The sequence below is a fragment of the Leptodactylus fuscus genome, chromosome 5, assembly GCF_031893055.1.
Source record: "Leptodactylus fuscus isolate aLepFus1 chromosome 5, aLepFus1.hap2, whole genome shotgun sequence".
NCBI lineage: Eukaryota > Metazoa > Chordata > Amphibia > Anura > Leptodactylidae > Leptodactylus > Leptodactylus fuscus.
The window spans coordinates 38,793,004-38,805,969 of record NC_134269.1 but is presented as its reverse complement, the minus strand read 5'-3'; the positions used below and the strand labels follow the sequence as shown (position 1 = coordinate 38,805,969).

General features: G+C 42.7%; 1 protein-coding gene across 1 annotated transcript; it reads right to left on the bottom strand.

Moving 5' to 3' along the window:
- Positions 1–771: 771 nt before the first annotated feature.
- Positions 772–11,395, bottom strand: TGOLN2 (trans-golgi network protein 2). The gene is made up of 4 exons (XM_075276147.1): positions 11,258–11,395; positions 3,658–5,024; positions 2,517–2,582; positions 772–1,950 (listed from the first exon to the last, which is right to left on the bottom strand). Exons 1-4 carry the CDS (start codon positions 11,325–11,327, stop codon positions 1,870–1,872), a joined length of 1,584 nt encoding a protein of 527 aa, XP_075132248.1. The 5' UTR covers positions 11,328–11,395; the 3' UTR covers positions 772–1,869.
- Between the last annotated feature and the right edge of the window lie 1,571 nt (positions 11,396–12,966).

Here is a 12,966-nt window from a genome sequence, read left to right as displayed (position 1 = left end):
CGTGTTCAGGAGAAATTGTGTAACAAACGGGGGGGGGGGGGGGGGCTTTTCTCCTTTAACCCCTTGTGAAAATGAAAACTTTGGGGATAAAGTGACATTTTAGTCATTTTTCATTTATACATTCCAATGTTAGTAAAATCTATGAAACAGCCGTAGGGTCAAAAACGTCACTATACCCTTTGATGAATTCTGTGAGGGACGTAGTTTCTAAAATGGGGTCACTTTTGGAGGGTTTCCATTGTTTTGGTACTCTAAGGGCTCTGCAAATGAGACATGGCGCATTAAAACTATTCTAGCAAAATCTGCTATTCAAACACCGAGTGTCGCTCCTTCCCTTCCGTGCTCTGCCGTCTGCCCAAAAACCAGTTTACACCCACATGTGGGGTATTTATGTGCTTGGAAGAAATTGTGTGATAAACTGTCAGATGCATTTTCTCCTTTAACCCTTTGTGAATGTGTTAATTTTAGGTCTAAATGAATGTATTATTGAAAAAAATTAAACGTCTAAATTTCACCTCCATATTATTTTTTATTCTTATGAAATGCTTAAAGGGTTAACAAACATCCCAAATGCTGTTTTGAATTATTTGAGGGGTGCAGTTTTGAAAATGAGGTGATTTATGGGGGTTTCTAATATACAGGACTTAATAATCCTCTTCAGAACTGAAGCGGTCCCTAAAAATAAAAATTAGTTTGGGGAATTTTCTTGTCTGGAAATCTGGAAAATCGCTGTTACACTTGTAAGCCTTGTAATGTCCAAAATAAATTAAAAGACAATCAAAAGATGATGCCGATATAAAGCAGAGATATGGGAGATAATATTTATTCATATATTTGGATGATATGACTATCTGCCTGAAAAGCAGAGAATTTCACATTTTGAAAATTGCAATTTTTTTTCAAAATTTCCATCAAATTTCCTATTATTTTTTTTATAAGTAAATACAAAAATATTGATTAGTGTTTACCACTAACATGAAGTATAATGTGTTACGAAAAAACAATCTCAAAATCACTTGCGTAAGTTAAAGCGTCTCAAAGTTATTGCCATTTAAAGTGATACATGTCATTTTTGAAAAAAGAGGCCTGGTCCTTAACGCACTTTTGGGCTGTGTCTCTAAGGGGTTAATATCTACATATTTCAGATTTGATGCAACTTAATTACTGCTTGTTCATTAATGATTGTTGTACTATAAAAATGTAAATAATCCTTTAATAAAAATTATTGAAGTAAAAAAAGAAAGATCTTGCCTATAAGCTGCCACCACATACACAAGTCCCATAATATCTTAAGGCTAACCCTGTGAATTCTACAATATGGCCATAAAGAGCACCTGGCGCCATGGTAGATGCTAGAATGGAGTGGCTAAAATCAGGTACTCCATGGTCTGCAGTGATTCATTGAATCCGTTCTCTCCTGTGACTTTTAGTATGAGGCACCGCCGCCTGTGTCCACATCAAACCAGGCAGGTTAGGGTTGGATTTAGGAGAGACATAGATAGTCTCTACTTGCACCCAAAACTGCCAAGGTGGAGGGCGTGTTAGCTGTCGTGGAGAGAGTCCGTCAGATCACAGAACTAACAGTGCCACCTAGTGGATCATGCCATACTTTATTTTAACCACTCCATTCTAGTCTCTCCTCTGTCTCCATGGTAAACACATTTAAAATCTGGTAGAAACATTCAGATAAATATATATTTGTTTAAGAAATAAATCCCTGATTCTGTTACTAAAACAAAATGAAAAAATGGACACAAAGGATAAGGCGGAAATGTCTGTTTTCTTCATTTCTCTGTAATTCTTTTCTTGAAAGACTAAGTAATCACCAATGAATTACGAGTTAGTGACAGTTCTCTGGTATCAGCCTGTTTAAGGTTGTAGAAGGAAATGTCCTGGTTTCTCGGAGAGCTGGCAGTCTTGGGCATTCAGAAGTGGAACGCTGAGTGACGTCTGTGACAAGGAGAACAGTCATTAGATTCATGTACGGTATATGGTCTGATATGTGTTACTATATATCCCACCGTTTCTCGCCCTATGTATGTCACTGCTTTCAAAGGGCACAGTGTGGCACTATTATATTCCTGGGCTTCCTATGTGGCACAATGTGTGACATGATCATATTAAATATATATAATTAAAGAGAATTCCTCCCGTCACTTCGTTCTTTTAAAAAAAACAAAAAAACATGAAAAATGTGAAAAAAGATGTTTCCCGTACTTTTTTATATATTTTTGATACTAAAATTAAAGGAAAAAAATGGAAAAATAAACTCAACACAGAAATAAAGAAATTTATCACCGAAAAACAACACAAAATTTGTTTGAGTAGCCCAAAGGAAAAAAATGGTATAGTCCTCAAAACCGTATGGGTAAAAAAGGAAAAATGTGTCCGGTCCTGAACCAGGGAAAGTAGCCCGGTACCAAAACGGTTAAACGCTATTGAAGTGAACACACCCTAATAAAGTAATTTTTGATCAAAGAATTATTGGCTTCCCTCCACATTCATGCAAGGCTTACATTTTCCTCCAGTCTCCGGTACTCCCATGAATTTGGGCGTCTTCCTTGAAGTGCAAGAACAAAGATCTGTGAACGGCAAGAGAAACACATGAAGTTACTCAGCCCAGCACTACAAGACATTGGTAACAAATACTGCCAGTAATTAGAATTATAAGAAACAAAGGGGGTAACAGGCCTGCCAACCCTGCAGATGGTGGGCTACACTATAACGTAGACACAAGCCTGATGCCATAGGCCCGCTTCACATCTGTGCATGGGTTTCTGTTTGGGGGATCCGCTTGGGAACCCCCAGAATGGAAACCTAATCTGCATAAAAAAAAGTGGTTACCTTAGGAAACCTGCAGACTCCATAGACTATAATGGGGTCCATGTGGTTTCCACACAAAAAAATGCGGAGTGAAAAGTGCTGCTTGCCAGGCCAGGCTGCACTGGGCCTTAGCGGAATATCTTCCATAATAGGTAATGCTGTAATTTACCATGCCCTGTCCACTTTTTCGGCTAATCTCAGTTGAATAAAAGGTCAGTCAAACATCTAATATATAGCTTAACAATAGTAAAAATGGGAAAAAGGAAAAAACAACCCACTCATGACCTTCCATGGAAGTCAATATCCTGGTTCACACCGGTGTCTGTGGATGACAGCTGCACGGACCAATGAGCCCCATCGGCTTGGAGCGAGATCAACACGGTAGAAAGGATGATGTCCAGCAATCAAACGCATCCAATAAAACGTAACTTTTAATCAAAAAACGTATTACAATAAAAACAGGGGATGCTGTATGCAAAAAATATAACCAATATCACGCATATAAAGCATCTGGCTGATGCGTTTCGAAGAAACTCGTCTCCTTAGTCATAGCCTATGACTGGCTATGACTAAGGAGACCAGTTTCTCCGAAACGCGTCAGCCAGACGCTTTATATGCACAATAGGGGTTATATTTTTTGCGTACAGCATCCCCTGTTTTTATTGTAATATGGTTGTTGATTAAAAGTTAAGTTTGATTGCTGGACATCACCCTTTCTACCGTGTCGATCTGATACATAGTCCTGCTGTAGGTGATTTGGAAGACCTTAATCTGATGTTTATTACCAATAGCTGGCCCGAGTGCAGATTAATACAATGACATTGGGTTCTTTACCTTTAGTTGTGACGAGCGTTTGTTGTGGTAAACCATGTAGAGTACAGCTACAAGGATGATGGAGGTTATTAGATAAGTGCCAAAATAGCCGCTTCCTGACTCCTCTTGGAAGATGATGTTCTCTTGATCTCTAGATGGATTTTCTTCTAGTTGGCCTGGTAAGTCTTCAACAATATCAGTATTGTCCCTTTCTGTATCCGTTACAATATTAAAAACTTCACTTCCATTAGGGGCATCTGATGTCATACAACAAGCAACTTCTAATTTTTTGGGCTCTTTCTCCTCCTGGGGCCTCTGTTCTTTAGGCACGCTCTCCTCAAGGGGCTTGTTTGCTTTCAGTTGTACATCCTCATTCCTTGCAATGAGTTCAATGCCATCTAATCGCTCCAATAGCTCCTCTGCTTTACGTTCTACCCACTGAGGCTCCACTATTATAGACTCCTTTTCCAGGAACTTCATGAATTCAGGCAGTAGCTTCTCTCGCTCTTGGGGATTTTCTTCTTTAGGCCTTCTCTCTAAAAATAGTCTCCACTCCATGACCAGATCTGCTTCAGGCTGCTCCCCCTCCTGAGGCTCCTTTGCTCTAGATGGCAGCCACTCCTGGGGCCTTTCCTCTCTATACCCTACCCAGTCCTGGATTCTCTCAGTTACAGGCTGTCCCCACTCCTGGGTCATTTTCATTTCAGATGGTACCCGTTCTTCCTGAGGCTTTTCTACTTTAGACTCTCCCCACTCCTGGATTCTCTCAGTTACAGGCTGCCCCCACTCCTGGGTCATTTTCATTTCAGATGGTATCCACTCCTTGGGCTTTTCCCCAGGTTGTCCCCACTCCTGGGTCATTTTGATTTCAGATAGCACCCCTTCCTCCTGAGGCTTATCCACTCTATACCCTTGCCAATCCTGGATTTTCTGAGTAATAGGCTGCCCCCACTCCTGGGTCATTTTCATTTCAGATGGTATCCATTCCTTGGGCTTTTCCCCAGGCTGCCCCGACTCCTGGGTCATTTTCATTTCAGATGGTACCCATTCTTCCTGAGGCTTTTCTACTTTAGACTCTCCCCACTCCTGGATTTTCTCAAGCTGCCCCCACTCCTGGGTCATTTTCATTTCAGATGGTATCCACTCCTTGGGCTTTTCCACTTTGTACTCTCCCCACTCCTGGATTCTCTCAGTTATAGGATGTATCCACTCCTGGCTCATTTTCACATCAGATAGTGCCAACTCTTGAGGCTTGTCCACCTTAGACTCTTCCCAGTTCTGAGACTTCTCCACTGCAGGCTGTCCTTGTTCCTGAGGCATCTTTGATGCAGATTGTTCCTTCTCATCAGTATAACCAAAATCTTGATCAGGTCGATCTACAGGTACAGCTGTTAATAATAATAATAATAATAATAATAAAGAATAAATAAAGTTTCTTGGTAGCAAATTAAGGGTATTGTAAATGTAATTGTTATCATCTCTAAAAACACTAGGCAAATTCATACAATGTAGGAAATTAAAAAGACCACAAAGTCGCTATTGTGAAAACAGGATTTTTTTTTCTTCTAAACATTCCATTTAAAGTGTTGCTCCATTAGTAGTAAATAGCTGGTTGGGGAAATGCAAGCAATTCCTTAAAGGGAATCTTCCAGTATGGAAAGCAATTTATAATGTACCAATGTTGATGCATACAGAAGCGGCATAACCGTGAAAAGAAATCAATCCCTGACATGTGAGGCCGAGTGTCTGCTGGGCGTTCCTTAAGATGGAAGTGTCCTGAGAATTTGGCAGTATCCCCTCCCTAACCCCCTTATCTCTGCTCTTCAGTGACAGATCTAGTGGTACCCAGAGGAAGTACAATTTCTGCTGTAAAAAAACAATCCATAGTATGGTCCTGTGAACTGAAAAATGAAGGGATGGCTTTTGGAAGACGGAGTGAAAAACTAAAATAAAACAGAAAAATAAACAATGGCTGAATCGTGTAGGGGTTAAAGGGATCCTATCATTCAGACACAATTTTTTTTCTAGGTACCGCGTCGGAATAGCCTTAAGAAAGGCTATTCTTCTCCTACCTTTCGTTGTCTTCTCCGCGCCACCCTTTGCCTACAATACCGGTTCTTGTCGGTATGCAAATGAGCTCTCTCGGAGCTCAGACAGCACTGCGGGCGTCCCCAATGCTGCGAGAGAACTCTCTCCAGCGCCGCCTCCATCTTCTTCAGCAGCATCATCTATAGCCTCTTCTTCCGGCGTGGCTTGTAACTTCTAGGCCTCGGGCAGAGCAGACTGTGCATGCTCACAGGCCACGAGAAAATGGCCGCTTATCATACTGTGCAAGTGGCCATTTTCTTGTGGCCTGTGGGCATACGCAGTCTGCTCTGCCCAAGGTCCGAGGCCTAGAAGCTACAAGCCATGCCAGAAGAAGAGGCTGAAGAGGGCACTGCTGAAGAAGATGGAGGCGGCGCTGGAGAGAGTTCTCTCGCAGCATTGGGGCCGCCCCCAGTGCTGCGAGAGAACTCATTTGCATACCGACAAGAATCAGTATTTTAGGCGAACAGTGGCGCGGAGAAGATGAGGAAAGGTAGAAGAAGAATAGCCTTTCTTAAGGCTATTCCAACGTGGTACCTAGAAAAAAAATTGTGTCTGAATGATAGGATCCCTTTAAAAAATTACAGCAAAGAACTGTTCTCAATGGTCAACAGCATGTTTCTGTCTGCCAAATTAACCTAAACCTAACCTCTAACCTAAATCGACAACTTATATTTACATACTGATTCTCTGGTTTTCTCCCACATTTCAAAACACATATTTATAGGATAACTGGCTTTCAATTAAATTGGCCCACTGTCACTGCGCAAATAAATAGATTCTTTGGGGACAGGAACTGATGGAAATAGCAAGATTCTCAGTATGAAGCTACGAATATGTAACCAACCACTGACCACCTCTTTCTTACGTGATCACTAACTTTTCATACAACTTAGTCTCATTTAATAAAGCATGTGATTCTAGGCCAAAATGTAATGCACATTAATTAAAAATTTTGTTGTGTCTCTCTTTTAGCTAGGTCACTCACTGTTACTAGGCAAGTCCCATCCATAGATATCATTAAAAAGTAATACTGCTTCACAGGAATTGGAAGGAGGAGGGGCCGTTCTCTTCACGCAGTGAATGGAGAGGGGAGGAGCCGATTCTCCTCACAAACTCTACAAACTTCTGAAAACTGCTGGCTCTGTGCAAAAGATTAAACATTCTGCAAAGCTCACATCGTAGGCTACGTTTCATCTGTGCCAGAATCTCTATTAGGCAGGGTTCACACTAGCGGCGGTGTCCGACAGCTAGTGTCCGATGCTAATGTCCGTTCAAAATCTTGCATACGTCTTGTATACGTCTGGCTGCTGGGTGGTTGCAGATGGTATATTATTTACAGTCAGCAAGCAACTTTACTGACTGTGCTCATACACTGCACTTTTCCTTTGTCATGCTGCATGTATTTAAGGTTTAGTGTTCACAGACCTCCTCTATTATGGTCTATTATGGTCACTCGTGCTCATCTCAGCGATTTGTTTGCTATTATATAGTTACTCCTTGCCGAATTATATATTAATAAACCAAGTGTAGTTATAATGGATAGAAGAAGGGTGCAGATTGCTCCATATTATACACCCCCTGCATCAGAGATAAAAGTAAAATGTGCTGCACCCATAATGTGATTATTTGCAGCAGAAAAATTGATAAGACCAAATGTACAAAGGTAACCTTTAACCTCCTGTTCCTCTGGCCTTACTCTCTGCTCTGTGCTTATATCTCCTAAAATTGGCCAACCTTCCCATGCACATGCACTAAATGTATTTCTCGCAAGAACAAGGGATCATGTAAATTTGAAATGCAATATGCCCACCCCACCCCCGCCTCGTTTGCCATTGGAGGCTCATCAGGACATCCCATATATATTAGATAGTCAGTCGATTCTGTTTTAGTACCCAGACTTGGCTGACTGAGCTCTAAGCTGTACTACCCATAGAGTTGACTTCGTACACAGATATATGGAGGTTATTTTTGTCATTCATTTATGGCGAGCTTCACCTAAAAATATATGGTAAAAATATAATAAGCAAAAATTCTGGCACAAAGACAACAAAACAAGTGGAATACATGGCATGTGTTAAGTTTTTATAGGTTTTTACACCTCTTCGACTGGTCTGACAAGTATCTAGAGAAAACAATGTGACTACGAGGAGTCATATGAACGTATGGTAAATAATGCCGCTGCAAAGTACACAAGCTATGGCGTGCCATGTGTAAAGGAAACTTGTCTAATGTGTCCAGAGAGTTGTGCTACATATATATATATATATATATATATATATATATATATATTATATACAGTATATAATAGTGTCTGCCTGTGGCTCCTTATCATGGAGCTGCATACACCGACTGCTCTTACGCAGCAGGGTCACCTACAAGGAGGAGCGGTAACAGATACCTTGAGGAGTTACCATTTTACTAGCTCCAGATCAAAGTGCAAATTGGGCCTGAGAACGTGTTGTATGTGCAGCTTCTAAGTCACGGAAGAAGATTTCTCTATCACTTCCTCTATCTTACTAAACCAGCTATTGCAGGATTTTTTGTGGGCAGTTTAGATACACGGGTATAATATATAGCATGAAGCGTGGAAGGCAAGCTCAGCAGTTACAAATCATGCACACAGCCATATAGCAGACTAAAGTGGTACAGGCCCAAACTATAGGAACCTGTATCGTACCTCAATGGTGTTTACAGATTTTTATAGAAATTTGCTTAATGATTTTGCAAAAAAGGTGAAAATTACATCTGTTTCATCACATCACTTACATGGCGTATTTTGGGGCAATTTCCCCCCATGGTGACACTACAGCCATACATGGGTCTGTACCAGGGGTCTCAAACTAGGCTAGACAAATGGACCGCACATAGAAAATATTTAAAGTTGATGGGTCATATTCCTTACAAATTCTATAAAATACTAATTTATTGTTAAATAGCCCGATAATGGCCCTATATAGTTTAATGTCGCCCAACAGTGGCCCCACCATGCCTGCTTACCTGCACGGGCGCACACTCTTCTCCTGCTCCAGGCGTACATACATCACAGCAGGGGAAGAGAGCGGGAGGTTGGCGGGGAGCAGAGAGGTAAGTATATACGCTGAAGCTACCCAGAGCTTGTAGGCCACAAGTTTGCGGTTACAAGCTTGAGAAGCTTTAGACCTGGGTCAGGGGTTCCTTTCCTGAGAAAGCTGATGCTGCAGATTGCAAGGCAAAAGGTAAGTTTCTGATTTCTGGGGTTCCAATGACTTTGACCCCAAGCATTCATTAAAACAGGGTGCCCAAATCCCAAAGGGGTGCTAGTGCACGTACATACAGCATGTCGTCAGTCCCACAGAATTGATAGGACAGCAATCGGACCCACAGCAATCTTATCTGTGCTATAGATAGAGGTTATGTGTTGTCTGACAAAAAACCCTTTAGGCTAAGGAACCACGTTGCCGAAATGCAGCTTTTTTTTATGCAGATTTTGCTGCGGTTTTTGCCCCTGTCGTCATGACTTCTTGGGGTCCGAGTGATTGAAACCCCAGCGATCAGACACTTACACTTGCAGAAAAGCTGTTTTTGGCAGTTGTGGAAAGTATTGGGTTAAAAACAGTAAGGGCTCGTTCACATCTGAGCCCGATCTCCGTTCATACAGGTTTACGTTTCCTGCACAAAACAGAGCAGGAGACGGAAAGCTGCAGGACTCTTTCAAACCCATTCATTTGAATAGGTTTGAAAAGTGTCCGGCCGTGAGCGTTTTATGCTCTCCGCCGCGAAACCGTTTTTTTAAAATCGGACACAGAGTCGGACATGCAGTACTCTGTGTCTGGTTTCAAAAAATGGTTTCGCAACGGAGAGCATAAAACGCTCACGGCCGGACCCGGTCTGACAGCTTTCCATCTTCTGCATGCAGAAGACGGAAAGCTCAGAACGGACTCCGGGCGCTAGTGTGAAGCTAGTGTACTTTACAGTAATAGCGAAGTAAATGAGATTCCCTATATATTTAATAGGGGAAGAAAAGGAAAAACTTAATGAAAAATGACCAATCGACAGCCTCAGCGGTCACTGGAGAGGATGCGGGGACGTATACGAGTGACATCACTGGTTCCTGTGGCAGCGGACACTGACGCGTTTAGGACAGCTACGTTGTTTTTCATGTTACATCTAACCCTGGCTCCTCCATAGTTAGTTCAATTCCTGGACAAGCCCTTTAAAGAAGATCTTTCATGATGTCCTCATGCACACGCGGTTTTATACATTGCTAGAAAGCCAAGCGTCATTTCTAAGCTGTGAGGAACATCCCCCCCCCCCCCGTATAAGTATATGGACAGGTACTGTTGAGGGGGTGGGGGTATGGAGGAAGCGTTCCTCACAGCTCAGCGACAATGCTAGACTGTCAGGAACGCCCTTCTGACAGTGGATAGTGAACAGTGCTGAAATCAATGGCACTGATATCTCCAGCCCCGGGGGATATACCGGGAAAGCTTCAGACTTCAGTGCACTGTCAACTTTCTAGCGATATATAAAACCGCCTATGCAAGAGGACATGAAAGGCTAAGGCACCATGTTGTGAAAATGCTGCATTTTTGTCCTTTCTGGAAATGTGGTGGAAAAAAAATTCAACGAAAAATACTAAGTTTTCAAACTGTATGTAATAATAATAATAATAATAATAATAATAAAATGTAATTTTTTTTTTTATATTAAAAAAAAACAACCACCACGTATTAATTTTACCAATGGAAATACTGAGTTTCCCCTCAGACTTCTATGGTGGGAAGCAAAATTTTAAAAAAACAAGCGTTTTCTGCTGCAATTTGCTACCTGGATCCTTAGCCTATAATTGTACTAAATACCCCAGTGTATATACTGTATCGCACAAAGTAACTCCAACCAGAAAAATCATAGTCTGCCATTAGGCCGGGGTCCGCCGTGGCGTTTCACAGTCACTGCAAGGTGGATGGGATTCTAGCGAATCCCCTCCACACCTTGCGAAAAAACGTATGCGCAGCGGACACACTGCGGTTTCTAAAACTGACAGATCTTGGCAACGTGTCTCACAAACCTATAGATTTATAAGTAAAGTCACAAATCAGAAATCGTTGTTATAAATCAACCATAATACAAAGGGGCATCCTGGGCGTGTAGCGATCTTTGTAGCGCCGCTGTACTAAGCTCCGCCCCCACCATTACTTATCTATTATTTCGTGATACAATTCTAATAGTTATCTATTCCCTATACAGTCCTATACATTCTTCTCCAGTCTTATGACTCACATTATCCATGTTTTATAAAAATTATCATAATTATATTACTTTTTACAATTATTTTATTACTTTTTTTTTATCTGTTTTTCTAGAGTTGGATTATATTACTAATAATGAATACTAACTATGCTAGACTATAAGTATGGTGATCTGTATTACATGAGCTATAACCAGTATCAGACCCCTGCTGATTACAGGCACTGGGTGACAGGTGCAGAGACCCCAGACCACAATTTAAAGAGACAGTGCACACAGTCTTATCTATATCACGTGTTACTCTCACCCCGGCCGATAGACATGGCAGCCGCCAGCAGTACAGAGAGGAGCAGAGCACAGCACACTCGTGGAGCCATGGCTGTGTAATGTCAAGTGACACTTCTGCTTGGTCTATCAATAACAGAGGCGGCGCCACATTGGTACACCCCGGGGGCGGCGTGTGTGTGGTGTACAAAGATGGCCGCCGCTGAGCAGGGTGATCGGACGCCATCTTGTGGCGAAGTGTGGAAGAGGCGCTGCAATAGATACAGGTAAAGTACAAAAACGTGAACTGTGGGCACAGCATGTAATCCTCCTCAGTTTAAAGGGGTTGTCCTGTTTTTTGCCAAGAGTCTGGGGAAAGTGAAAAAGCAAAAACAGACCCCTACTTACCTGTCCCCAATTCTCTGGTGTCTCCCACTGTGGGCCAGTCCTGCTACTCCTGGGTCTTGCATTGGCAGAACCGCTAAGGTCAGTCAGGAGCCAGGATGTCGCTCGCATAGGTCGCCTGTGACATGCTGTGTCCTTTCCATAGGCCGCTGACTGATCTTAGCGGTCACATGCAGCGAGAACTTCTATCAAAACAAGACCCTGGGCCAAAACATGTTATCCTGGACAACCCCTTTAAACCGAGGATAGAGCTACATAGCAACAATTGTCGTGTGACTTAAAATCCATGACCTAAAAAGTCATTCTTTACTATGGTGTTGTATGCGAAATGCTGCAAATCCATCATAATCCCCGTTCTCGTGGTGACCACAGTGACTGTAATGCTCTCTTGTTGTGACGCCCACTGTTGTAATGCCATTTTCTTGCACCCACCACATTAATGAGGAGGACCTTTCATGTCCTCAGGCACCTGCAGTTTTATATACCGTAATACAGTGCACTGTTGGCTTTCCCGTTATGTTGCCCTGAGCTGGAGGTATCGCTGCCATTACCGATCTCTACCCACTGTCAGAAGGCTCTTCCTGATAGTCTAGCTGGTCTGTGAGGAGCGCCCCCTCCTGACAGTACTGTCCGTAGCTCTGTAGTGTCAGAGGGGCGTTCCTTACCGCCCAGCGATAATGCTAAACTAGGAAGAACACCCCACGAAAGTACTCGTCCAAAGACGAGCACTGTCAGGGAGGACGTTCCTCTTAGCCCAGTTAGGGTCCATTCACACAGAGTAACATGCCGCGTGATGTGCCACGTATACGGCGTGTGAGACTTTGCGCGCCGTAAAAGCTCCCACTGATTTCAATGGGTGCCTTGATCGTATACACCGCGGCGTATACGATCCAGGCTCCCATTGAAAACAATGGGAGCTTTAACGGCGCGCACAGTATCACACGCCGTATACGTGGCACATCACGCGGCACGTTACTCCGTGTGAATGGACCCTTAGACTGTCAGTGGGCAGAGATCGGGAAACTGATATCTCTTCCCCCGGGGCACATAAAGGAAAAGCTGACAGTGTGTTGAATTCAGCGCACTGTCAGCTTCTAGCGGTATATAAAACCACATGTGCCTGAGGACGTGAAAGGTCCTCTTTAAAACACATGATAGAAAAAAAAATATACCTTGTCCGGTTCCCCCACAGTCCTCTCCGGTGTGACAGCTCAGGGAGCAGCGGAGAATCTGCCGCGAGCAGAGGCAGGGGCTAAATACTGGAGCAGGGAGACGACGGATCCCTGCTGGATTATTATTATTACAATCTATACGGGAAGGGGGATAGTGACAGCAGGTGAGGATGGT